Source organism: Aplysia californica, unplaced genomic scaffold, assembly GCF_000002075.1.
Source record: "Aplysia californica isolate F4 #8 unplaced genomic scaffold, AplCal3.0 scaffold00006, whole genome shotgun sequence".
NCBI lineage: Eukaryota > Metazoa > Mollusca > Gastropoda > Aplysiida > Aplysiidae > Aplysia > Aplysia californica.
The window spans coordinates 2,145,479-2,169,140 of NW_004797276.1; the positions used below are offsets into that span (position 1 = coordinate 2,145,479).

Sequence of the window (23,662 nt, forward strand, 5' to 3'; positions counted from 1 at the left end):
TATTTTGGCTGCCGTTATTTTCACGACCGAGCCACACATGAGTAGAAGGACAATATCGAGGGCGCGCAAATCGGCCTACAACTACAACTTAGTGAGATTCTTGATCTACCGTCCGAGAAGCTAAAAAGGAAAGTGCCCCCCCCCCCCCCTCTCTCTCTCCCTCTTTCTCTTCAAAGTTTTTTAAAACACATGATGCTGCATAGATGATGCGGCAAGAACAGAATTTCGGGATGTAGCCTCCGGGTTTCGCAAGGGAAAGTAGGAAGAACTCTGCACCCATCGCAAATCCGGTAGTTTTGACACCTTAAATCGGAATGGTGGTAGAACAGGTCCAAAATTAGAAACTCTACCGTTAAAAAAACCGTTAAAAAAAATTCGTATTTTAGCTGCTAATGTTAATAGTAATAGGTCTAAACCTCTGCGGTAAGAACCGGTATGTCTTCGACAGGTCGTGAAAACACGCATAGCCTTTTTTCCCACATGTCAAAACGCCCGTAGAATTTTTTTTCCACGGTGAAAAGGCGTATAGATTATAATAATAGATTTACTGGCTGCTTAATTAAACTTAAATGATTAAAGTATCCTGGCGGATTCGGAGTGGATCAAGATATTCAGAATCTGAATCTTTAATAAATTAATAATAAGAGACTACGACGTAAATTAACGTTTGAGAGCCTGGGGTATCAAATCACACGAGTCGTTATTTTTTTTTCTAAAAGTTTACATATGAAGACTTAAAAGCAATTGGTTTGTTATTGGATGGATTTGTGTGATCTTTGCCTGGTTTGGGAATAGGAACGACAGGAAGTCACCAGGCGTTGGGGGAAAATGTGCAAATGGCACATGTCATTGGGGGGGGGGGGGGGGGGGGGATTATAGATGACTTTACAATTTACACCCCCATCGCCACAATTTAAATTATTTAGGAGGTGGGCTTGCAACCTTGTCACTCTCAACCATAAGGTCGTGGGTTCGAATCCCATCAGGGGCCCGGCGTGTCCTTGGAAAAGAACTACACAAATTTTCCTCACTTGTTTTCCCAGGTGGGAATGGATAGTTGTAGTAGCCTACTACACGTACATATGTATTATAATAACGACAACAATAAACGCTGAAGTGCAGCAATGCTGCATGTCCCTTCAAAGATGAAAACTGAGCATTGAAAACAAACAAGCCAGCTAATGGTATTGAAAAGACTGCTTGGCCTTCACTCTACAGAACAAATAGACTATCAAGTGATATAATGCAGTTACACAACTTATATCTGTGATTGTCTTTGCTATTAATATATTAATAAGCTATGTAACAAGTTTAAAAAGAGTTGATGTTGACTTCATGTGGGTAGTCTCCTTTAATGATATAATTTTAATATCGTGTATAATAATATAATTATATATATATTTGAAAATATATCACAACCATGCATCACTCTCCATACAATTTTTCCAGTAGGCCTTTGGTATTTGAATTAACCAGACGAGTCAAAACAAGGAAGTCAAATAGAAAAAAATGCTGTTTTATTGAAGATGTTGGTACTGGCCATCTTTACTTTACAGCCATTATGATCATTCATTCTAAATTTTTAATAAGTGCATGCACCAATCACAATGCAAAATCGATTACTCGTATAATGATTTTAAGTTACACAACCAACGTTCACCTCTGAATTCCAACTTCCACATATGTATGCTACAACAACAGTACATGTGTTTATTGTGTGTGCCTGACAAAAAAAGGCTCATGACTATTATGACTGCAATGTTCGAAATTGAGATTATAAAGGTGTAGTTTCATAAGTTTTTCCAAACTGAATCTGCAGGGTTTTTTCTTTATTTTTCAAGTACTTTTGGAGATACACAGGCATGCACTAGATCTATTGCAAGTTTCATTATAAATAAGAGGAGGTACAAAAGTAAGTTTGAGAAAGACAGCTTTAAAATTACATTTATTTATGAATAAACTATAAGCCATTACAACTGCTATTCTCCCTCGCCTCACTTGTACTTTTACACTATTTGATATTAATTCAATAAACATTTGTTTAATTTTAAAAAACTGTAACCCTTTGAACCCTGGGCTCTATCCAGGGCTCCTGAGTAATTTCATTGAATTTTTAGGCATTTTTCTACAGCTCCTTTTAGTCCTGGATTAAATTTATTAAATTTCTTTTTCCAGCTGCAATTTCTCTATGCTGATGCTGGAAGTAGTGGAAGTGTATATTGATGCTGCGGTTTCTTATGAGTATTATTTAATTAAACACACGTTGTAATTTATGTGGCTGTGTCATACTGATATTTTGGTACCCTACGGTATTTGTTGAGTTGATATGTAGATATTTCTGTACAAAAGGTTCAAATGGTACAGTACAGCATAGAAATTGATACTATCGACATCTATGCAAGTACAAATGTACACTTGGTGCCGTTGGAATGTAAACGACTGGACTCGCGAGCAGTGTAGGGTAGATAGCACTTAAAAATTTTTTCTATAAAATTTGTGTAGAAATAAAAACATATCCGACAGTGTAGTGTCAAATAGCGACTAAAAAACAGGTCTATCTGAGCCAGTTAATTTTCAAATTTCACCAATACACTAAAATAAACTAAATTTTTTATACTACATGAACTTACAAATAAAGCTGAGCCTTTTGAAGTATAATAAGAAAACATAAACTTTGATTTTCTGGTTGATCTACATTTTTGACCTGTGATCACTTAAACTTCGTAGGCTTGCAGCTCAAAATTGACTTTGCTCACATATGGGCCCTTTTGTCAGGCATGCACACACACATACAGTCTAGCATGCACACAACGAACAGATTTTCAATTATCAATTTTTTTCATGTACTTTCATCACAAAAAAATTCACAACTGTCATCATCTCGGCATACAAATGAACATTCCCTTAATCATATGTGTCGCATGTCAATAACCAGAACACACAAACAGCTGGGTCAAGAGTAGTTGATGACACAGTACAGTTCTATGATAGCTTTCTTAATGATTGGCAAGCCACACTTAACTGAACACATATTCCGTAACACTTTGCTTTATAATTTTACAATGCATGAAATGTAAACAATTCCACAAGAAATAGGCAGACTAATGGGTAAAACATTTGCAAATCTAGAGGAAAAAGACATGTTATTTTATAGTCCTTTATTAAATCCCCTAACCAAACCTTTTACTCATCCTAACTTGCATTTTCCCTTTAAAAGAATTCAACAAATTCATAAAACTAAAACCACAATATTCTGAGCATTTGTCTCATCCTTTTTTCCCCCCTTTAAGTTTAGAGCATATTTTTGTCTTGTGAGCTCTTTCAGCAAACCAGTATTCATACTAAACAATCCACACGAACTCAACAGAGTACTGTTCTTGAGCAGTCATTGGTATAATATAACACAACTTATCAATAAAATCAAACGAAATCATGCGTCATCCATGCTCTGGTAACAACTCTTGTGAGTATAGTCCATAAGCCAACTGAGGAAGCACAAAGCCTTCACTGGAAGGTTGAGAATAAACATTCTCTCCAACAGCTTGTCCTGGGGTAGACATGTTGGACAGATCCACAGATTGCAAGGCCTGATATGACTGGCTAAAAGGAAACTCTTGATGGGACGGAGACATGGGCTGTTGTGAACTGTCTCCCTGTTGGTCTGTTTTCTTCATGGTCTGATAAACAGAGTAAGTTGGAACTGATTCCGAGTATGAGAAAGCCTGGGGTGCACTGGGAGTGGGAGTCAATGCTGTCTTGTGTGTTTGGTCAGTGTCCATATTGTTTCCCTGTCTCTGAGATACTTGTGAAGGAGCACTCGTCTTCTTCCCAGCAGATGCCCCTCTGTTAGACTGCCTTTTCATATGATGTGCTGCACGAGACTTGCCTGATGAACCAACAGACTTGCAGTTCTTTTCATGAGTCATTAGAGATTTTGAATGTCCATATCCTTTTCCACATTTTTTACAAGTAAATGGCCGAATACCTAAATGCATATTCATATGTCCCTCCAAGTTGGCTCGATTATGAAAGGCTTGACCGCATATCTGACACAGAGTTTTTGAGTCAGGCTTGTGTTTGGCTTTGGTATGACTAAGAAGACCTGAGCTGCTTAGAAACATCAAGTCACAAAACTTGCAGCTGAATGTCTTGTGACTATGGGCAAACTTCAAGTGCTGCCTCATCTCGGGCTTGCTGTGAAACTTTTCTCCACAAGTCAAGCAAATCATGTAGCATGAAGGAGCAGGGCAGTTCTTGCTGTGCACAGTGAGGTCAGCTTGTTTGGTGAGTATCACTGAACAATATGAACACTCAAAAGCTGCAAACTTTCCTATCATTTCAGAAGAAGCTCGTCTTCCACCACAAGAGCTGACATGATCAGGACCCTCTCTCAACTCATCCTGGTGGAAGAAAGAAAAACATCTGAAAGCTATGGACAACACATACTTTAAACGGACATAAATCAGGCCAGGGAAAAAGACCATGACACCGGACAATGAGAGGTTTCAAAAGAAATTTTGGGCATATAATGAATAGGCCATTTTCAGCTTTTAAACACATGGGTATTTTGAAAATGTGTAGATTCCAAAGGTATGAGAAACAAACACATGTAGCCTGCGAGAGCTACTGGCCACCTGTTGCACAAATGTGAGATGTGCTGACAAAATCAGTTACTTCTTGGATTTTAGCCTTTTATGGAAACAGACACATCAACTTTTTAGGTTGAGTCCGTACGATTTTTATATGATTATACATGTATGAAATAATAAAAGACATAGCAGATTTGACCAAAATGGCATTCATTGGAAGTCAATAAACCTGACCCCTGAGTCGATTTTCAGCTGGATCTCCTTTCTTGGATAGCGAGAAGTAACTCATTTTGTCAGCACACCTCACAAATAATATAATACAACCACATGAATCATTTCCAAAAAGTTGTGTAATTTTCTGAACTAATGCATGTTCATCAAGAACGGATGATACTGTCACTGGTGATGTGACTGTGTCTGAAGCAAAGACAATGTGGGACAAGACATGACTCTAACTAAGCAAATTGTCATCCTTTCCTTTGCTTGCAATGTTGCTATTGACTTTATCCCTTTCTGAGTTGGAAGTGTACAAAACAAAATTTTAAACCCTTAATTCTAATTTGTCACAAGGCAGTGAAATCAGGCTCTCAATAATTTTTAGGCACATGGAGTTATTGGTATCATCTTAATCTTAAAACGTGTTTATTTGTCCTTCTTTTGATGAAAAAATACCCAGCCCATCTATCTTGAATAAATGTTGAGATATTTGCGTTTGAAGGAGGTGAGGATCACCTGGTCTCAGAGGTAAAAATAAGTTTGGTAAATTCCAAAGCTTGAGTGTCCTTGAAAAATATAAATTACATTTTTTTTGTGCCCTCTATCAATACTTTTCTATGAAATTCAGACAGAAACGTGTTCTTAGGTGGACATAATTAGGTGTAGAGCAAAAAAAAAATCCATAAAAACTGTTCTCATATATGAAAGAATTTCTTATATTTTATTATTTTGACGAGCGCCTGATTTCAGCAAGATTTGATTTAGAAAAACAGAGACTGTTTCATCCATATATCTTCCTGGCACACCTTTCTGCTGATACTTGCAATTTAGAGGAAGACAAAAATAATACATGAAAACCGCACAACAATATGAAATACAGGTATTTGTTCAGACAGTGATGAACGATGAAGGATGCCAGATACATTTTTGGCACATCAATTTTTCCCCTGTCAGAAGTTGGCAAGTTAAGTCTGACAGTGAGTTAGAGCTGCAGGAAACAGGTCCAGCAGAGAGTCTTTTTTTTTTTTTTTTAACAAAAATTTCTTTAATACAAACAGAGTGGCAAGAGGAAATCCTCAGTAATTGTGTGACCTTGTTCAACTTTCAATAAATTCAGGAAAAATATTGACCATACAGGAAAAGTACTAAGTAGGAGAGGTGATTGTGGCGTCCGTGGCCTAGTGGTTAGGCTCTCGGACTCGCAACCGTAAGGTCGTGGGTTCGAATCCCTTCAAGGGCCCGACGTTGTGTCCTTGGGAAAGGCACTTTACACAAATTTTCCTCACTTCACCCAGGTGGGAATGGGTACCCGGCTATAGACAGCAAAAGATCTTGTCAGTTTGTTAGTGTTTGAGCGCTTAATCGGTTGCTCGCACTGTATGCTTCCCGGGAAGCTGAGAATGTTTCGGAGTGTTCTATGGTCTGCTGGGGTAATAATATAGTGTAAAGCGCATAGAGCCTGCTGTTGAGCGGGGATATGCGCTATACAAATGCTATTTATTATTTTATTATTATAAGGGAAATGTTCTTGTCTTTGCATGCCGGAGAAAAATTTCATGCATAAATCACACATTCAAACAATTTTTGATTATCGCACTTTAACTCCAGTAAACTCTTATGATGCATTTGAAAAGTACAAATAAAAAGTCTAAAAAAGAAAACAAAATAATTTTCACATGTGTACAAGAGAGCCCTGAGGATCATTCTTAAGTGCACTCACATCAACTTGAAATTCCCAAAGAAATAATTACGCAGACAACACATCATACAGTGGAACTCGGATTCAACGAGGTCGCCGGGCCTGACCTAAAATCTCATTGAATCCGAGTGTTCGTTATTATAGCAAACACGAGGTTTTGTGTAGATAATTACAGGCACTGAGCATGTAATGTATAAAGAGTGGTCACAAATAGTGCCTGAAATGCCTGCATATTATGAGTTGTGTAAAAAAGAACAGACCGATTCGTTCAAATGCACACGCCTGTGACATCTCGATTGTTTACCACAAAGCCGTGTTGCTGTATAGAGCCTAGCATACGGCAACTTTTGATTCCATAGACCAGCGCACAATTCATTACGAAGATCTACTTCAAGACTAGCTTATCATTGTAATAATGGTCAGTTGCCGAGGGGGAAAAAAAGACTGTGATCCGTTTGTATCTGCGACGTTCAACGCCCGGACCGCTAGTGCCACCCCCCCCCCCCCCCCGACGCACACACACAGTAACACGTGTGCAGGCCGCCCATCCAACCCAGACACACGCCAGAGTAGACCCGTGCGCAAGCCAACAGCGCATGTGTTGGTATGAAAAAAAGCCGCTGAATGGTCGCATGCAATTGGGTAAGTGAATAATGGTTCACGATGCAGTTGCAATGGATGGTTTCCCGGAATAGATAAAGTTCGTTCTGGGAGAAAAATGCGCGAAGCCACGTCTGCGGGGGCTGTTCTCCCTGGAAGCGACCTAGTTGAATCTGAGCTTGCTGATTTAAGTGCTCGTTGAATCCGGGTTACTTTAAATGATTTTAAAGAAGGAAAAAAACGGGGAATCTATCTCATCTCGTTGAAGCCGAGTTCTCGTTGAATCCGAGCTCGTTAAATCCGAGTTCCACTGTACTCAAACATTCCATTTGAAAAAGAGAATTCATACTTTCAGATAAGGAAGGAAACATATACTGATGACATCAAAAATGTCATGAAGAGGAAGGAACATAAAAACACATCTTTTGATGAGCATGTTTTGATTGCTGATATGCAAATGCCTTGCCACATTTAATGCACGTATAAGGCTTTGCTCCAGAATGCATATTCATGTGACCTTTGTAGTTGATCTTGCAGTGAAATCTTTTGCCACACAGGTCACAAACAAATTTTGGTTGATGTTCTCGGTGTATGTGACCCTTAATCGCTGATGATGATGGACACCAGGTGTCACAGTGTGGACATGGTACATATTGGTGCATTTGAGTCATGTGTGCCGAGTGCTCATCCTGTGAGCTGAAGGTAGTCGAGCACAGCTGACAGATGTAAACAGTACCAAGTTGGGAAGTCTCTCCACCCATGCCCATCCCAGAGGGTGATTCAGTGCTGGTCCAATGAATATTGCCGCTCATGTGAGTGTCCTGAAACCTCTTTGCAGATCGCGAATTCCCACTATAAGCTGAAGTAACTTCCTGTGAGTCATAATCAGTCTTCTGTAGAGTTGGGATGAACATCCTGCCATGGACAAATCTCTGCAGGCTTGACCTCTGCAGCACCTGGGAGGTTGGATGAGATTGGACACTCATTGTAAAGCCATGTTTCAAGGGTAAGAGAGTAATGCTTTATGAAGAGTCATTTGACATTGCAGGAATTGTTGGCAATATTTTAAAAAAAAAAAAAATCATTATGGTTCCTACAACAATATTACAACCTTTTCCGAAATAAACCATAAACCCAGTTTTAAAAAATTCAGCAGGGGTACATTTACAGAACTTCGCAAAGACCGAATTAGGAATTTCATCCTGTAGTTCTACACTGCCTTTGTTTTTTACATTAAATATACAAGTACTTGCAATATGAAGGCAAGTTCTATGTCCAAAGTACAAACAATTCTTTTCTGCTTCTGCAATGTCTGCGGCTTAACAAAAGCCAAACTCTGGAACTGCAATAGGTTCAGTGATGTTGAAATGCAAAGAACCCTAAATTACTTGAATGGTTTGTTACATGGCACACTGGTATGTTTTGTTTTAATAGAGCTTTTACGGCGCTCGCAACTGCATAGGGTCATATGAGCGCCAAGCACACTGGTATGTATAACATAACGCAAAGAGACATGCAAAATGCAGGGTTCTTTTGTGAGATATTTTTTATAAATATAAGATGGAAACAGATGTCTTAATGTGTAAACTGAGTGCATTCGGTTAAGTCATTTTCCGGTTGTAACCCTTTTAAAACTGAATGAGCATAAAATGGGAGTGAGCAGAATGCTGTACGCTTTTCACCTGGCTTGCTCTATGCTCGTGATCATTCGATGTTGCAACTATCAGGGTGCGTGTGTGGGTGTGTGTGAGAGAGAAAGAGATAAAGAATACAGTTCTATTCAATTCTGAAATTAAAAACAATGAACATACCATTGATTCCAATTTCACATTATAATTTCTTGCCATTGTCTGAAATGTTAACTCTTTTGGACATCATCACTTTTGCCATATATAAAAGTTGTCTCTTTATTACAGCTGCAATGAGAGCTTCGTTTAATGAAGCGGAATCCATTACAAAAAACAATTATAAGCAAAATGAAGTTGCTGAGGGGAAACCAGGAGAAATTTTCATTGCAAAATAAGACCTTCATGTTTGACTCAGCAATTGGGAGTGGCAGAGAAGTGAGACGAAAAGGAGACGGGCGGACTTAGGGATCATGAAATTATGAGTCACTTCCAGTTTATCATGAACTGGGAGAAAAGGTCAAGCTGAGGGCAAGCAGAAGTGGAGAGGAAAACGAATGCACTCAGTTCACGGGTTTAGAAAGAGGAAAAATTCCAAATAAAATACATTTATATGGAATACAGACGCTGTCCAGAAAGTATGGTGAAAATGGTCATAACTGAAAAAAAGTAAAAGCTCTTTTTACAATCTGGAAGGGAATGCACATTCCTTGTTACTAAAGTATCAGTTGCTCCACAGAACGTAAGACATCACAAAAAATATGGTGACTCTCACAGAAGGAAGGTCAAAGGTAGAAGTGCATGGATTAAAACAATTTTTACAAATAAAACGAAAGAATCAAAATTAAATCTTCAACAACTCATCACTGTGTATGGCAAAAATGTAGTAAGCCAAAAGCATGTATGTCACTGGCATATTTGGTCTAATACAGGACTTAAAAATCTAGAATACAATCCATGTTCAGGAAGTTTGCAAACTCATCATCAAAAAAGACGATATTGAACCTTTTAAAACCAGTCATTCATGAAATTGTCTACAGTATTAGCAACAGAGGTAGGCCTATCACAAAGTGTCAGTTCAATGGGTCACAAAGCAACTGACTGAAGAGTTCAGAGAATGAATGCATCTTAGAATATCGATTGAAACTACGCCATAAGGTTGTGGCATTGTCCTGGGAGCAGGAAGGGAACTATAAATACAGATGGAAGGTATTGCATCCTTCACATAATCTTGACTTTGTTCCATAAGATATCAATCATTAACTCTTCCAGCTCCTAAAGCGATTAACATTGTTTGTCAGAAAAAAGTTTCACCAAGAATGAGAATGATGTCAGAGGTGTGAGATCAGGTGCATTCTCTCAACTAGTATTATTTTTTCAAGGATGGGACATATTCAATATAAGCTGACAGACTAATACATCAGTCTTCATGGTACACAACTTAATCAATGGTGTTACTACATATAATGTGTAAGTTTTATTCAAATCCATTTTTACCTTACTTTTTCGACAGCCCTCACAGATATAAGAATAGGAAAAAGCAAAAATTAATTCCAACAAAACTGATAAAAAGATAACACTTTGCATGGTGCGGTCAATAGGCCCTACAATGAAGCCTAGACCCCCCTTTTGACATTATGGAATTGGTTCATGAAAATCATGATCACAGTACCAAAGAGCGATTTGTTTCTCTCTCGTTTCAATGGCTTGAGGGTACAAACCCCCCCCCCCCCCCCCCCCATAAAATAGACAAAGTCAAAAATGATTCAGTACTCTGAAACATGTGCTGTTTGTGATGAGTCAATACAATACAGTTCCGTAATGGCTACTACTCACCAGAAACTGATGACAAAATAGTAACTTTTAAAACAAGTAAGAGAAGACTACATCACTGGGATGCCCCCCCCCCCCTCCCCAAAAGGTGAAAACAACAGACCCCAAAAAATTCTTTTCACACATGATGTACTTTAAAGTGTCATGGACATTTATTAGACCACAGACGATCTCTATAGTAAACAAAATATCAAGGAGAGAAAAAAAACCTAGCCAGTAAAATCCGGTCAAGATGAATCTACAACTTACTTGTTTGATATTTATCACTTTCAAATTCTTTTAACTCATCATACAATTCACTTATAAATACGACATACACTCCAAAAATCTTTTTACTGTGAGTCCCAATAATTACAGTCCTAGCAAAACACAACTCAGTAATAAATAGACATTATGTCCAAGGGTTAAGATAAAAGAGGAATTGACAGTCTGACTACTGACAGTTTGTAGCCCGGTTTGTTTCACTTTTGGCAGATGTTGTCCCTCGACACCATAAACTCATAATATGTTGCAACCGACTTCAAGCATTTACTTATTTTCTTTGAATCTGGACTTAAGATAGAGACCCAATCTGACAGTATCGCAAGGGTTGAATTCATGTTAGCCGACACAGCCTTGCTCCCATGTTAAATGAACAAGTAAGGAACATATACCTCTGACAAAGTGTTTTACAAGCTCATACAAAAAGAATGTACTGATGAGCAGAAGCAATGATAATTTTTTTAACGACCACATTGTGATGTTATAGACAAACAGTCCATTTTGTTTTCGAAAATGCCGCAACTTTGGGTAATATATATAGATGTCTTTCACAAAACTATTGTAATACTAGTAACTCCAGGATAAAAAGTATGAATACATCAAAGTCAAAGATACAAACCAGTGAGCGTTTAAAAAAAGTGTAAGTACTGAAAATTATGGTCTCTTCAAGATTATATTATCATACAAAGGACAGCAGCAGTAAAATCAGCTGAAAACCCACATGAACAAGGTGACAAATCATTAAAATTTTATGAGCATGAAAATGTCGAGTTCAAATCATTAAAATTTTATGAGCATGAAAATATCGAGTTCACTTGATTAGTTTCAAAAGGCTATTGTTATGCTAAAAAAAGTGTACACTCTGCCATCCAAGTCAAACAGGCCACCAATACAACAGAGATACAAATAAATTCTTAAGATCAACTAACGCAAAAAAGCACACCAAAAAAGGATGAAAGTCATCAAGTTATGCGATCCTGTGGGATCTGACCAAAAAAACAAAACAAAATTATGATCAACTATTTCTTCAAATTATTCTTCCAAATCACCCTGAGTGCACACATGTAAAATGTATTTTTTTCTTTCCCCGAATCAGCATCTAACAGTCTTGATTGCACTTAATCCCAGGCTCCACTTTTGCAATGCTCACAAACTGAACGAGTGTCTCTCAAGTTGAATCACAATGTCTTTCTCATGAATTTCCACTTTCAGGTGGCTTGGATCTGGCAGTGCACAATTTGACATGGGCTTGCAAGGATTGTTTGTATGAAAATCCTTTGCCACAGTGAACACAGCTGTGAGGTTTCACACCATTGTGTTTATTTATATGGCCATCCAAATTAATCTTGTTGTACATTATTTTACCACAAATGGGGCACCTCAATGTTGGGTTGGTGTTGTGCTTCACTTGCTCATGCATTTTGAGGCCTGAAGGACTTTTGAAGCTTGCATTGCAATATTGACAAGCAAAATCTCTGGTGACAACGGCATGAGCTTGAACAATGTGTTGCCTGGCAACAAGTTTGTTGTCTGTCTGGAAGAAGCACTGTGAGCAATAGTACGCCAGGCAAGGTTTTTCACAGAGCTGCACATGAACATGGGCCTGGAATTCAGCTTCAGAGCTGTACAAGCCATGACAGAAAGTGCAGCCATTAAGAACTCTGATACCGGACCACGGCCTCTCCTCACTTTGTGAGGCTGGTTGCTCTAACGGGTAGCTTTCCCTCATCCATGGAATGACGTTCATCTGAAGAGTCAGAGAAATAATCAAAAGTTACCACAAGCATAAGGCACTTCAAAAACGACACTCCAGAAACAAAAGGACACATTTCTTTTTCTTTTATCACCTGTCACAGTAGGTCCAATGTTAAACCGCTCTTCAAGTACAAACACAGCAAGACGAGGAAAATGTATCCAAAGTCCATCGATTTCAAACCAAATAGGAAGTCAACAATTCCCAAAGACTTCCTTGTAAAATCTCACAAACACCTTGTCAAGTCTGAACACCATGAACTTTCTCCTTCTTTGATCAAACAAGTGACACATTAGATTTTCATTCATCATAACTACATCATGTGCTTCTAATTCCAAACTCTTCAACTTGTGTCTGAAGCTCAGGTCACTATACATATAAAAATGTATAATATAAAATATGTGTATATGTATTATATACGCACATGTCTGGAACTTTGTAGAGAAGAAAAGACATTTTCTAAATCTTTCTTAAAGGATCATAAAAACACCAACAAATCATGTTCTTTTTAGAAAAGGGAATACAGTACTTGGAAAGGGTAACAAAAGAAAAGGAAGGATGGGACAAAGATGGTAGAACTAGTAGTATGGATCAAGATTTGTCTTCCTAATTCTGAAATCAGTCCAGGGCAAAAAAAGGACAGTAGAACAGTCCAGCACAAATAGCATGATCACTTGAAACTCAAAATCACAGATAGCTTGCAGATCTACAGTCAGCCACCCCCCCCCCCCCCCCCCCATATTGATATCTCTGTAATTTTAGTTATCGGTTAACCCAAATAATGATCGATAAGTTGAAAACAGTTGTCAATCCCCTATGAGTTTGAATTATCTGTGCCTGCCTGTATAAAGATGAAATAATTTTAAAGCTTAATTTCTGGAAAGCCCATCTCTTTATCAATTGTTGATCAACAAGTCTCATTTTTCACTTTTATATTCACAGAACTTGGTGTGGTAAAAAAGATATATACCTACCCCTACAAACAATATTGTGAGTTTAGGAGTACTAATCTGGTTAATGCACAGTCAAAATCCTTCAATTCCCAAAAGAGTGATATCTTACAAGGAGATTCATGGACTGTTCAACAAATTCCCTTTTTAATGGCTATTGGCTATGTTTAAGTTTACTATATTCATGAAACCTGAATTGGAGTCTCCAGTGTTACACTGACAAAAACAAGCACATGAAGCTGATCAGGTTTGTAAAGGTCTGCTACAGACACATTACTTGGGCGCCATAAATTTTTATTATCTGCATCACTGGAAAAAATGCTTGATGATGTTTACACAATCAACTGCTATTTTTACAACAAGACTTTAGTCTCTTTTATTTTGCATTTTAAAAAAACGCTTCCGTATAATCCCACTTAAGATTCATTGAAGTAAAATATGGTACAGCGTACCAACTGGTAGTTTGATTCAGGGGCTAAAGGGAATTTTTGTATTATATAAGTCTTGCTTCTAAACAAAGTTCCATACTCAGCAGAGTCTTTCTATTTTCATAATTATTCTGTTTCAGAAGTGAGAAATCTGCATGTAAAACACCATTTCAATTGTGGAACTTCGACCCAGATTAACACTTTAGTTATTAAGTTCATTTTAAAAGACAAAATCCTTCTTTTCTGTTGCTCTCAGACAATTAATACACTGCTAGAACCCAAAAGCCATCATCTCGTATACAGTAAAATTAATAGGAAAATATCTTGACATTACGAATAGCACAATCTTTACACAAAAAATATGCTGTGACCCATTTTCAGGAAAGTCACTCTTCTTTGGTACTTGCAAGTGCATGTTGACTGCTTAGTGGAGGAGGAGGACTCCACCATACACATTTTGAAAAGTGACATACGACAGAATCTTACACTGAGCAGTCAATATATATATATATATGTGCGCCTATGAGTAAGTGAGTGTGTGTGTGTGTGTGTGTGTGTGTGTGCGCGTGCGTGCGCGCACGCGCGTGCACCTCTATGCAAAATATTATCATCCTCAACAAACGTCTAGTCTGAAGCAGACATTTGTGACAATGGTTCTCCATCTATCTACATTGAGGCCCTCATGAATGAGTTGTTCATTGTGTCGTTCATCACCCAGGTGCTCAGACCAATTATGATTCTTGTGTGTCAGCGTGCTCAGCTTTTCTTCCTTTCAATTTTTCCTGTCGTACTTTGTTGTTCCAACTCTCTTTTTCTGTACGCATGCCCCATGAATTTCATGTTTTCTCCTTATAATTATTGATTATTGTTTCAGTGACTGATCTTTTCATGTTTGTCATTGCAAGCACTTTTTGGTTTGTTTTCTATTCTGTTCATGGTATTTTCAGCAATTTCTTGTAAATTACATTTCCGTTGCTTTAAATTTTCTTTTACTATTGCTGTCAATTGTCCAGAATTCACATCCAACTGACCAAAAGCATGCCTTAAATATTCTGAGTTAAGTAGCCATTATAATGATTCTGTTTAACATGATTCGGACTAGCTTTTAATATACATGTATCTCTGACTGTCAGATATATACAGAAGATAAATAATCAAAAGAAACACCATTTCCATTCTAGTGAATGAAAATAATTTTGAAATTTAAAAAGCCACAAATGTTTTAACATCAAACCTGAGTCTGTTTCAAATAGCTCATAACAAGACCAACAAAATGTGCTGTTGGTAAGCATTCAGAAGAGAAAAAAACCGCAAAACCATGCTCAGAGCTTTGTTGAAAGTAAAATTTCAAGCATCAACAAATGAAGTTGAGCTGTTGGTTGATACAAATAACATAAAAGTTTTGAAGGCCAAACTTATGTCTTATTGTCATAACCATTTGCAAATAAAACAACAAAACCTGTTGCAGGTAAGCCCTCATAACAGGTATCTATGCTCATGAAGTCAAAGAAATCATTTGTAACAGGTCTTGCATAACACAATGAAATGTTCTTTACAGAAAAATGCTGTGCATATCTGGGACTTGAAAGACACTTTTTTATTGTCTCTCCAGTGGCATAAGTGACATCGGCCCCTCTTTCTTGAGCCCACTTGTAGCTGCTGAACAGGAGTAGCAGGTCCAGTTGTCTCAACTTCTTTGACACCAAGACAAGTAAGAGACACATTTTTCAATGGGCACGATGCCGTGAGAAGAGTCTAGTAGAAGCGCACAATCTGATCTCTCATTGAAGATTCAAACCCCTTGCAATGTCCCACAGGAAATCACCACACCTATAACTTCAGATATGTCATGCTGTACAGGAAATTTCATTTGAGGAGAGAGAGAAGAGACTGATAGATGGAGAAAGGGAGACAGAGACAGAGGGAGAGAGTGTGTGAGTACATAATCATGCATGTATTGCGCTCGTGCTCTTGTGTGCATGTGTGTGTGTGTGTGAGTATGTAAGCATGATAGAGACGAGGTGTATGAATGCAAACGTTGGTGTAAGAAAGTGTACGCAGGTGTACGTTGGCATGTATACACATGTGGACATGATTCAATAAAAAACAGACGACAACAAAGAGTGTTATGTACCTGTCATGTTAGGAAGACATATTAGTTCCTATCACATTTTTTGTGTGTGTATTGTTCTTGTTATTGTGTCCTGAAAACGGGTCACAACTTTTTCCCCTCTGTATTTCATGTCCTGAAAACATTCAGGAGTTGAAGGGGGAAGCAAGTTTAAGTTACACTATCTGACAATGACCTGGAGACCAGAAACACCAAATATCCAATACAGAAATAAGTGTTAGTCTAATATATGAAAATAACCACTGGATTCAACATCTGAACAAGCCCAGCTGCCAAGCAACAGAACGTTTACAACCCTGTGTTCCCTTTTCGGACCACAATATGCTGAAAAGGTTAAGTACCCTTATCATTATCAGTATATGCGTACATGTATTGATCTGGAGGAACAAGGAAATAGAAAAAACACAAAAATTATTTTAGTAAACACGGCACGATATACATTTATTGTGAACACAACTATTAATCTGATTTTTTCTTTTCACAAGAGACCTAGCCCTTCTTAATAGCACATCAGACCTCAAATAGAACATCAGATGGCTGAACTCTGAGAGTGCGAACAATTATGAGGCTGAAAGACAATATCACCTTTGTCATTCACCATGTAGATTTCTTCCTCCAAAGTATGTCAAGGGCACATTCACCTTTTGCTTAGAATTCAGAGATGCTAGCTTAGCCATGAGTGGAACAGAACGGAGGGTGTCTTTTCTCATGTTTCCTTATATCCTTCTCACATCAAGGGAGACAACAGTCCTGACACACAAGTTATTTCCCACTCTATTTTAAACGTGACATGTAGAACAGGTATAAAGGGAGTCTGAGAGGAAAGGGGCGGTAAAATTAATTGTGTCCTTGATGAAAATTACGAACTAGAATAGTATAACAGAAAAAGAACCAAGCAGAACCCAACCAGCTTCTCCTCTGTACTAAAAACTGCCTTCTTTTTACGGGCCAAAAAAATCTGTCATACCTGTACCCCACCTCTGGGGAGTTGCATTCTTTCTAAATGAGCATAGCTTTTTTCTCAAAGTATTGTATATACTTAACGCCCACCCCTTTCCGTATTGCAAGGCTTTAAAAATTAAAATATGAGACATCAAAATTAGATCTAAGTTCATGAATGCACAAAAAATCTGAGGTACAGTTCAGCATGACATAATCCGAAGTAATTCGTCCACTACTTTCTGTTTATTTTGACCCTTTCAAAATAAAGTGCTGCACAAACAAATCATATATAACTCTAATGACACAAGTATAGAGTTCAAGCAGTAGCATTTCTGAGTGGCACAATGAACTCAGCATCTGGCGTCAGGTCTTCACTTTTACAAGCAGTAGACCCAAGTTTCTTCCTCAAGTTGGGAAGTTATTTTACTAAGTATCTTTGTCCGTCTTCTGAAATGTTGTTCCAACTCAGCCCACATTGGCCCTGGCATGCAAGGTCGAAACAGCCTGCCTCCCACATCAACTTAATTGTATAGATATGAGATACTGTCATCAAATTTTTACATCCAATTAAAATCTTGGTAAAATTGAACATGAGATGATTCATTAAAAGAACATGTGTTAAAGAGTGTTAGTGTTAGTTGTCCTGTCTACAGGAACTGAAACTGGTACTGTCATAATATTGAAAAAAAACAAAAAACATACATACCTTATCATCAAGAAACTCATCACCATCTGAAAGAAAATTTAGAAGAGCTGTAAAGGTACACAGTTATATTCTGAACATGGAAATTACATTATTAAAAAAGGAGCTTAAACAGTAATCTTATCCCTTTGTTATTTGAGGTTATGATACTAAATGTAGTTTTACTTCTCAACAAATCTTACACTGAAGCCATTAAAATGCAGATGGGATGACTTGTACTTTCTAGAGACAGAAGACAGATAATTTTACATGAATTGCAAGAGGCAGCCCACCAGACTCACGGGCAGTCTCTTAACTTGAGCAATTGCCAAATTTTCGCAGGAAACTATTTGGGATACAGCTTGTACCAGGGACACTTACACATTTTTACCAAATAAACTGCAGAAATCATATAGAAATACAAATGTCTAAGTCAAAAGGCTGTGGCAACCTCTTTCCGTTTACTATGACAGCAACAGGTAAGCAACACAGACCTATTACTGCAGAAAGAACATAGATTAAACTGAAGGCTTTCTTCAGCCTTAAACAACCCATACCATGTTAAGTTTCATAAAATTCTCACATGATTGCATCAAGTACACTAGTTACTGCATTCCACAGCAAGGTAACATTATTCCGTCACACTCTTAAGTGAAAAGGATTATACAAGTACCAAAAATCAGCAAGCTATCAAATCCTGCAGACTTACAATCCAAATTGTATATTAGAAGTTTCACCCCAAATGAACCTTGCGTATACAAATAAAGATAAAATGACTGCCCCCCCCCCCCCCCCCCCCCCCCCACAAATAATGTCTTTTCATCTGAGCTATCCAGGAATATAAAAACAAAAAACATTGACAACAGTACTTTGATCGACACATCCTTTTCAAGGGCAAATTACTTGTGTTTCTGTTGTCAGCTCCTGTCTTTCAGAGCAATCTTAATACCTGTGGTAACATTTTTTTCTTTTAAAATCACAATCATTTAGAACAATCCTACAGTTTCATGTGTAAAAATTTACACAGACTGGCAGGCCTGCAATATTCAGTTCAGTCAGCTGTATGTTGTAAAACAAGAATAAAAAGGGGAGCCCCCTATTCTGACTTACTCTCATTCATAGTTCGTTAGTATTTCATTTGATTGACAGCGATCAGTTCATCACCTGATCTAAAAACCAAACCACAACAAAAGTGCTGCAGTGAGCTTGATATACACTATTAGGACTCAGGAGTTGCCTGAAGAAAATTATCTTAAAATAGTCAGTCTTTCTAAGTTTGCAACAGCACGATCTTTATTCTATTTTTGTGTGTTCCAATGGAATATTCCACACATTTAAAACAAACACGTTAGTCCAACCCTGCAAGTTTATCTTCAAAGGCATTTACAGTACATAATGTGCATTAAGCCTGGACCCATTCAGGACTCACAATAGAAACAAGGTTTAATCACCAAACCTTATTTTAAAACAAATACATGATGTGAACCCTGCTCTAACTCTAACATTCTTCCAGTACAACCTAAAGAGTCTTGACTTTTTCTCGGCTCTGTGGTGAGATGTCTCGTAAGCACTTTATCAGCTGTGATTCTTTGAAGTTACACCTATTTCTAAGACTAACCTGTGCACAGATTTAATACTGCTGGTATTGACCCTGTTTTCTTTCTTAAATATTTGTAAGAAACAGGTTGCTTAAAAATACTTTAAAAAAAACTTTTTCAGCATAAACAAGCTGTTGTAAAGGCAATATTCTGACCCTCTAGAGCCAGCTGATCAGGTGTTACAAACCACAAAAAAATCCAGAGCTGGGAACCAAACTATTATTATCACATGTCTATATAAAATATTTTAAAATATGAGGTATGCGTCTGAGAAGATTAAAAAAGTAAATGAAATAAGAACAGTGTAAGGAACAAATCAGTTTGACCTTGTCCTAAAAATAGGCATTTTTGAGATACTATTTTGGTCACCTACCCTCAAAATAATTGACGCAAGCACAAAAAATCTTTAATTAGCCAGTGGAAGATCAGTATTTAACCCTCCGACACATTATTGACTGCCACGTAAAATGCAATAATTAGATATTGAGTTCAGTAGCCTAAAGATATCATAATAAGATCCTTTTTGGCAGTCTCTAAAACTTGGGACAGTATGAAACTGGTCTTATAATAATCGCTTCATAAGGTGATTTGTGGCATCTTGATCAAATGAATTCAGTGTTAGTTTCAAAGTTCAATGAAATGCGTTGGTCAATAACTAAATCCAGACACAAGGAGCAGACATAACTCAGGAACCAACAACTACAGCGGAAACAACCACATAAAGACAACATCCAAAGTACCCTGGTACTTTTTCATAAGAAAGGAGACATAGTGCAGTCTGCAATATCTCGTGTAATTGAGTCTAACTTTAACTCCTAAATACAGTGTGAAGTAATGAAAAGAATATCCCATGGAGAAATCTAAACATGACTTGTTGGGGTGATGGCTGTCATGTTTCAAACTAATTTGTGGCTTTTTTTTATCGCAATGGTTATGTCTCTAGTAGTATAAGTAAGTTGTAAGTGAAAAAAAAACAACTAAAAAGCAAACCAATTAACAATACCAAACCTTCAAATATGGCTACTCTAACTCAGTTTGTAAGTAAATAAATAAAACTTTTATTGCAACAAACCTTGAACCGAAGTAAACAAAGAAATCACATGGGGATGGAACAAAATCCATAAAAATCTCATGAACATGTTTGCAGCGTTTTGGCAGTTTCAACAGCTTATTTACAGTGATTAATCAATGGCATCAATCACATCAACCAAAATTTTTCATACTACCAATTCACATCAACAAATAAATTCATACTGACATAACTGGAGTCCAGATTACACATGATAAAAGAAACCCTGAGATACTTTAGAAAAGAGAACAGTAATGCAAAAAACTTTTTAAAACACATTCTACACAAAATGTATAACATTGCATGGCAAAAAGAGAAGAAACGGTTTTAAACAGTAAAAGTGGATAGGAAAGAAAGAGGCAAAGCAGTGAACCTGCAATGAATAACCTAAAATAAAACAACAGTCATAGCCATCTCATAATATATGGCCCTACGGCTCTTGAATATTTGTAACCCCCCCCCCCAAAAAAAAACAACAAACAAAAAGTCAAGGTGCTTTCACAAGCTCTATTAATGTCTTGGGTACTCTTGGACAACTATAAAGAATTTAGTTTTTAAAGGAAAGTAAAATTCAATGTCTTCAAGACCTGCTAAAAATGGAATCTGTATCAAATAAAAGCATTAAAGCAATTTCATTTGCAGTTTTTTTTTAAAAACAGTTATCATCAAACTCCAAAAAGCCTAACAAAACAACGAAAATAACTTAATCAGATGTGTGCTATACATCTCCTGACTAATCTGAGGAAAAGTAAGACAGTAATGCAACTTTATCATTACACAATATTTTCAGGTTCACATATATGTCCAGGTCTACATAAATCATGAACTTCTAATCTGAAATAGAAAGAGGCTTTGCACTCAAAAACCTCTTCAAACAAAACGTCATCCTTAGTTTTAGTAAGAGTCTAACGACACTTGCAACACAATTAAGTAATTATGTGCCAAAATGTCATCCTTAACTTAACTGTCTTGACCTTAATAAGAACATTATTATATACACACACACACAGAGAAAAAAAAAGGGGGGGGGGGAGGCACATGAGCAGGCGGATAAACCTCAGAACAACCTAATGTAAATGTAAAAATTCTACGCCCCCATCCACACCTTTTACATCATTTAGGGGGCTGGCTGCTTCAACCTGCCTGTCAGGGCCATCCCAGGCCAGGCTGAGGGGGATACATCCCAGAAGAGGTAAGAAAGGAAAAATAGATATTTGATAAAAATTCTCCCCAGACAGGACTCAAACTCACATCTCTTGCATGAACAGGCAAAGAACTTAACCACTACACAACAGACGCCAGTCAGCACATCCTGCCTCACATTGGGACTTAAACAGAAACAATTCCTGTCCAGAACATGATTTGAATTCTCAAATGACCATCAATCTAATTTCAGAGAGAAGGAACACTAAAGACGGAAGACATTATCGTTTGGACGGAGGTTGGTCAGAGACATAGATACCCAGCAGAACCTAAAAGCAATTACAAAATAGGTCTTTTGAGTGCACAGGCAAAAAATCCAACCATTACACTACAGACACCAGTGTGACCAAGACAGAACAAAGAAAAAAAAAAAAAAACAGAAATATTTTCAACGGACTTGCATGAAAAATACCACAAGAGGCGATCAAGGCACAGGTAAAAATTGTCAGCTGTCAAATCTGAACACTGACAAGCAGAGCACTGAGAAATAAAAATTTGAAACAAGTCTTTTTCATTATGTCATTTCAGATTATTTTTCTCCACAAGTTTTCCTTCCAGTGCAAAACTGATATGGTAATACTAGATAAAAGCTGCATCATTATAAATCATACATTTAAAACCACATCCAACAGGTTCATCTGGTGTAACTTTTAATTTCCATCTACCTAATTTTTTTTAGTTTTTAGTTTCAGTAGAGGTTTTACGGCGCTCGCAACTGCATAAGGTCATATGAGCGCCAAGGGTTGAATGTCAACAGAGAAGTCCTTACAGGGAATCAGACTTGCTCTGCTCACCTCTCTAGCTTCAGCAGCACAAAGTCTGCTTCGACTATCAAGGCACCCCGGAAATAGCAGGTAACAAGAGTGTGACAAACATACAAAAGAAGTAGAGGAAAAAGACGATAGTAAGGATTAGGACAGAAAAAGCAGCAGTTCCCTGTTGTAGTTCAGGCAGTTATGGGAATGACATTGTTAGATCAGCCCGTTTACAATTCTACTGTGCACAAGAACGAGAAATGCCCCCCCCCCCCCCCCCTGGGAATGGCCTAAAGACACTTCAGTCAGTGGCACCTAAATTTTTTATGAAAGCAAATTCTGACAAACATGAACAGTTCACATTGATAAAGCTAAGTTGAAGGTGCTCCTTTTAATTTCCTTGACACAATCAATATTTGGTTTCAAACGACAGAAATTGTTATCTGTTTGAGGCAATCCGGAACAAGAAGGACATAAAAAAGCACTCTTTGCTAAAATCAAAGATTTGATCATACATCACTAATTCTTCACCATATTATTAACATATTTAAACTTTTTTTTTTTACAGTAGGCCTACTTTCAAGCACACACTTCATTCTTCATTTGATACCTAGATAAAACAAAAATAAAAACCTGCAAAGGTATTGACCTATTTGTGTAATACTGTAAGGGCCAGTCAAAACTGAGAGACTTGATGTTGCTTGAAACAAACTAGTTGTCAATACCACTGTTCGCGGACCAGGAATAACATTTCTGACAGGGGCATAAGCACACTTTCCCTGACATGTTTACCTAATGCCCATCCCAACACCCAGAGACATGAAAATGACGTGTATTCCCACTAGTGCCCAATGCATGACTCTGATCTGTCACTGCAAAGTACAATAGCGTTACGCATGTCGCTTCTTTAGAATTACATTGTTGTATCTGACATTTTTTTGTCGTTTTGAGTAACTAAGATCATGAGGTCAGAAACCAAATGTTCTTTCTGCTTTATCAAAATCATAAGATTATTTGGAGTCGCTATTAATATATTCAAAGAATTGCATTTGGAAAAGCTAGACATTTTATGAAATTCAAAATTTTAAATGTCAAATTTCTCAAAACTAAGTACCTAGCAGACAGAGCTTTGTAATTCTAAGGTAACGATGTAATAATCCATGAGTAGGCCAATCAGGGGCTCCTTCTATTGTTGGATACTGAGTTTTGTTGAAACCCACGGCTTCAGACGAAAGATTCACATATCTGTTTACACTTCAAACAACATTTATGAAAATGTAAGATGTACACCCAATAGATATTTGATAAAAATTCTCCCCAGACAGGAC

At 37.5% G+C, this 23,662-nt stretch overlaps 1 protein-coding gene across 4 annotated transcripts in view; it reads right to left on the reverse strand.

Moving 5' to 3' along the window:
* Positions 1–1,495: 1,495 nt before the first annotated feature.
* LOC101859211 (zinc finger and BTB domain-containing protein 17) overlaps positions 1,496–23,662 on the reverse strand; it is a 37,944-nt gene continuing 15,777 nt past the window's right edge. The window contains exons 5-7 of one of the 4 annotated variants that reach the window (XM_035969063.1): positions 17,734–17,759; positions 7,622–8,060; positions 4,334–4,400 (exon numbers count right to left, since the gene is read on the reverse strand). In XM_035969063.1, coding sequence (XP_035824956.1) covers positions 4,396–4,400; positions 7,622–8,060; positions 17,734–17,759 — 470 coding nt within the window. In that variant the 3' untranslated portion in view covers positions 4,334–4,395. Of the gene's footprint in view, positions 4,401–7,348; positions 8,061–10,101; positions 12,571–17,733; positions 17,760–23,662 lie in introns of those variants that run through there. The other 3 variants (XM_005089458.3, XM_013080921.2, XM_013080923.2) reach the window with 3 other exon arrangements.